The sequence below is a fragment of the Nansenia antarctica genome, assembly GCF_963989245.1.
Source record: "Nansenia antarctica genome assembly, chromosome: 10".
In the NCBI taxonomy this organism is placed as follows: Eukaryota; Metazoa; Chordata; class Actinopteri; order Argentiniformes; family Microstomatidae; genus Nansenia; species Nansenia antarctica.
Window position 1 is genome coordinate 17,147,441 of NC_137680.1, and position 5,173 is coordinate 17,152,613.

Below are 5,173 nucleotides of genomic sequence, written 5' to 3' on the forward strand. Positions count from 1 at the left end.
TCTTCTGAAGATCAGCATTTCCCCCTTGCCATCTTATTTGGACGATTGTAACATCTTATAATTGGGTAAGTAATAAGGAGATAATCTAAAACTTAAAAAGTACATGTTCAGAGCTCTAGAATAGATTTTATGTTATTCTATAGTTAGATATTTACTCTAAATATATATTATCGAGCTAGCTAGCTTCCTAATTGGGATGAAAGTAGTTATTCAGCTAGAACATTTTTAATGACATTTTACAACTGTATTTACAGACAAGGATACGTACAAATCTCTATCTTTCTTTGTGCAGAAGTGATGGGGGAGGGGGCCGATGGACAGCAGGTGTGTGATTGGGCCAGCCCATATGTTAGTATAAACGGGGGCCGCCGCTTTTTTTGGGGGGGGGGGGGTCAGGCGGCCCGACCGGCCCAAAACTAGCGCGGCCCATCTCCCAGCGGGCAGAAAGATTGTATGGCCAGTCCAGCGCTGAGTTGAGTGCACTACTTTAATTTGACAGACAGGTTGAATGGGTTAAAACTTGATATTTCCAGTTGTCTCCATTTTTTGGGCAACATTTAGTTGACCTGACAGATTTATTACAAACCCCCCTTTTAGAAATGGTAGCTACCCTGACCCACGTGATTTACTTTCAGGCGCATTTCTTCAGCTCATGTCATCACATGCAGTCGGGATTCCCAGAGACTTGGTTTGAAGCCGTGTTTCTTTGCAAGTAAGTAACAATAGTGTAATATATATATATATATACTAATATATCATTTGGTAGTTGACATCGCATTCGATTTGATCCATGTTTCAATTCATATTTATTGTGTACATTTTTGCAGCCAGACAAAGACAGCATTCAAGGGAGCTGAGCTAACAGCTAGCTAGCTTGCTAGGTCAGCTAACATAACAGCATGGATGAATTGGACGACGTCGATGATGTTATATTATGTTATATATGTTATGTTATGTTATATATACGTTATATATTATGTGTCGATTATATTATGATAGTACTCCTCGTCTTTTGTGTATTCCTAATGCAACACGGTGTAATACTTCGTGCGGCCACAAAATGCAACACGGTGTAATACTTCGTGCGGCCACAAGATGTGAGCTTCATTATGGGCTCGCCCAAGTGATATTAACATTCTGAATTGAGTTGAGCGCACTACTTTAATTTGACAGACAGGTTGAATGGGTTAAAACGTGATATTTCCACTTGTCTCCATTTTTGGGGCAACATTTAGTTGACCTGACTCACAAAAATTACTCACAATTTAAAGTAGTGCACTCAATTCAGAATGTTTAATTTTCTCAACTAGTCAAAGAAGATCGAAGCCTCATTAAATTAACTATTTATTACTTCTATTCTAAGGTAAGCAAATAACTATGTATTAGTTATATTTATAAATGCTGCCTGCTTTCTTCCCACCTCATCAACATGCATGTGCAACACTGACGATAATGCAGTTTATTTTGGAGGACTTATTTTGAAGAGCCGTCTGACAAGTACGTGTCATTAGCCGGAAGTTAATGCAACAGAAGCGTTTCCCGGTATTTGTGTACAGCTTGAGTTAACTGCTATGAAGTTGCACGATCCATCACTTGCACCTCTCTTGTTTCAGGTAAGTTTGATTCCAAAATGTCTCTAAGCGCAGTCAACTCCACGTTGTCCAGTCTGAAGACATGTCAGACTGACATCGGAACGGGTATGGACATTGTGACAAACGTGGCTATGGACCTGATAGAAACCCAGGGTAAGTTTAGAAGCTAACACAGTTATGAATGAATGAATGAATGAATGGTCTTTATTGTCATTGCTATAGTACAGGTACCAAACAACGAAATTTAGGAGGGGTGGCTCCCCCGGTGCTAGGAAAGAAAAAAAAAACTAAAAAAACGCAAGAAGGGAAGAGCCAGCTAACTACAATATGGGATGGTCTGATAACTAGTTCACTTACAGTGAAACATTACCATTGTATGTTTTCTATTGTAAAGTGCTTTGAGTTGCATTTCATGTACGAAAGGCGCTATATAAAATGTATAAATAAAGTTGTACTTACTTACTTACCATTTCCACCACTACCTCAATGGCAAGACCCCTCCATCTATCTCATCTTATCAGCAGTAATCAGGAAGTTGAGATACGTACGCTGCCAACTTCGTCAGTCAAAAAGCTTAGTCTTAGAGATTAGAGTCATAACTGTTGATTACAGATTTTAAATAATGTAGTTGTGTATAGGAGCCGAAGACAATGCTGGTCTCAAGAAACTGGAGGTGATGATGCTGGAATGTGCCAAACTGGACAGAGAGATCAACTGCTTTGTTGGGGTGGTCGAGCAGGTTACTGCAGAAGTGAGTATAGGCTCTTCCCTCACATTATGTCAATGTTCATTAGCTATTAAATGCTACCTGGTCCTACGTGTAGACAAATGCACACATTTTACACAAGCTGTGATTATCTCAGATCGTTATGTCTATTATGTGGTCCCTGCAATTTGTAACTGTTCCTCAGGAATAGTTATGTCCTCCGTGCAGAATGTGTGCATCTGGATTGCACCCGTGGCTATGATGCCCTCTTGATAGATAAATGACTTCTAGGTCAGGCAGCAGCCTGAGGCCATGTTTGGACTGAAAGCCAGGGTGAAGGACCAGTTCACAGAGATGATGGACAGCCTATCTGACACAGACCTACAAAACCACACAAAGGTGATAGCCTTCAAGGAAAGCATCAGAGATTCACTCAAACAAGGTGAGACACTAGTTCTGAGTAGACTACCATATCACGAACAAAGCAAACCAGTATACATGTAAAGATGTTACAGTGTAAGCAATGTCCATTGACAGGCTGACACATTATGCACGCCTTGTGTTTGCCTCCTGATGTAGCTGAGAACATGGAGGAGGTGCTTGATGAGGACATTGCTGTGACACAGAGCGAAGTGAAATTCACATGTCCCCTTACTCAGGTACCATCTCTCCTGTCAATAAGATGTGGAAATTACAATTTACACTAAACCTTAGAAAATATGGTTGTTTGTTGGTAGTGTCATTGTTGAGTTTTTATGACTATGTAATGTATGCCGTTGTTATCACATAGCTTGAAATGGTCAATCCAGTGAAGAACATGAAATGCAACCACCAGTACGAACAAGAAGCAATTCTGGGCTTGATCCAGGCAAGGCACAGTCAGAAGAAGAAATGCCGGTTAGTAAAGTTCCTTAAGAACGGTTCACAGATGTCTTTCATTTGTTTGTTCATTTAATACACACCTGTTCTGTCATGTGTATTCCTATTGTCTTTGGCACCTACAGTATTCATCTAAGATGTTTGTGTGTTTACTGTCTTTCTACATGTTCTTTCTACAAGTTCAGTTTATACCACTTGCCTACAGAGAGCAATAGATAACACAGCTTGTTACTTCAAGCCATTATGACACGTGGTGGTGTCTCTCTGAGTGACTGGGGCCACTGACACAATTGATAAGACTGATAATGTTTAGTCATGGGATATTGTCCTGTTTCAACACCTGTATGTTATTGATGATGTTCTCTCCTTTACACAGTTGTCCTGTAGTGGGTTGTGGAAATAAAGATGTGAAGCCTGTAGACCTGGTACTGGACCATACCATGAAGAGGATGATTCAGAACCACAAGAGGCAGACTGCAAAGAATACAAATCCTGTTTAAGTTATTTCAGTTGGTGGGTTGTTTTGGCTAATGTTCACCTGACTGAATTCATGCCGTATATTGTTTCATTGCCTCAAGTTGTGTTTGAACTTTTTATGGCCACTTTTTTGGCTTCATAGCATTGGTTATTTTATCACTTTTAATGGTTTGAGGAATTGTATTGTAATGATAAACCCTGCCAAAATAAATGACTATTTGACACAGAGAATGGATTACTATTCCTGCCATGTTGTTGGTTGAAAAACATTGACAAACCTTCTCACAGCACCGTGGATCTAGTATGTTGTACTTGTGTGTGCAGCATAGCGACAAATACAATTTGTTTGCCTGTACAATACTGTACAATTTGTAAATAGAGAGTAAAATGTTTATATTTCCCCCATTAACCTATACATGTGTATGATTTCTGTATCATCAAGATCATTAAACAAAAAAAGTGTAAATGATTTACTCTACATTCAGCTGGGGGCATAGATGTACTAGGTTGGGTGTAGCTTCATATTTAGTAGTAGTAGTTAATGTAATGTAGTAGTAAGCAGTGCCATCTAGTGTTCTGAGAATTAGAGCGGAATTACTAACTCATAAAAATCAATAGGTCAATTGCATATCTTATAGCAGTGAATTCAGCAGAATAAATAGGTTTCCAATATAGAGAAGAGAAGATGGATGAAATGATATTGATATTCGTACCAGGGTATTTAAAAAAAAAATTTCTATATTTTTATTTTTAAATTCATCAAACACTATACTACCTTTCAATTTGTAGTTAATGTATACTGCATGTTTTATATATACTGTTAATCTACATAATACATAGTTAATCTATACTGCATACTGCAGATGTTAGCCAGTAGACCACTGGAGGGCAGTCTCCTCTAGAATAGGTAATTGGATCAAGGAAGGTGATTTCAGGTTGTAATGAAGAGAGTAGTTGTGTACATTTTGAGTGTGTTGAACCAAAAGAAAAAGAGTGTGAGTTTCCTAAATAGCTACAACAAACAGACAAAAAGATAAGAGACGTTCTCTCGGGGTTATATGCATTAAGTATTTGGAAATAATAAAAGTGGTTTTAGTTGAAAGTGCAGTTTTATGAAAAGACAATTTTCATGACCACACACTGATCTGAGAATGCACTTGAGTGATTAAATCTCTCTCCTCCTGGCTCATTCTAAAAGCTCTTTGTTCAAGACAGAAACAAACAAGGAGAGTGTTGAGATGAAACTAGGTGAAGCTAATCTTTTAATAATCTTACGTCAGGTTTTTTAATACGATTTCAGATGTTGCTTATTGTTTCTTTCCCAGTCTGTTTGTAAAGGGTACTTCATGCAGCACTAACCTGAGCCAGAGCTTTTTGGCAATGAAGAAATGCACCAACAAATGCCATGAGTCATTTATTCCAGCAATCTGGGTCACTTTGAATTAGCTTCTGCAATTTGCCAACTCAAATCAAGTTGTTGTACTCTTCTACAATTAGGTTGCATCACAGCCAATTCTAA

At 38.5% G+C, this 5,173-nt stretch overlaps 1 protein-coding gene across 1 annotated transcript; it reads left to right on the plus strand.

Annotated features, from left to right (window-relative positions):
- Nucleotides 1–1,588: 1,588 nt before the first annotated feature.
- On the plus strand, nucleotides 1,589–3,677 carry LOC308166700 (E3 SUMO-protein ligase NSE2-like; the record flags this gene model as incomplete). The annotated part of the gene is made up of 6 exons (XM_080541025.1): nucleotides 1,589–1,745; nucleotides 2,231–2,343; nucleotides 2,590–2,740; nucleotides 2,878–2,957; nucleotides 3,089–3,195; nucleotides 3,554–3,677. The coding sequence occupies exons 1-6, from the start codon at nucleotides 1,631–1,633 to the stop codon at nucleotides 3,675–3,677; spliced, it is 690 nt and encodes a 229-aa protein (XP_080397151.1). The 5' UTR covers nucleotides 1,589–1,630.
- Nucleotides 3,678–5,173: the final 1,496 nt, after the last annotated feature.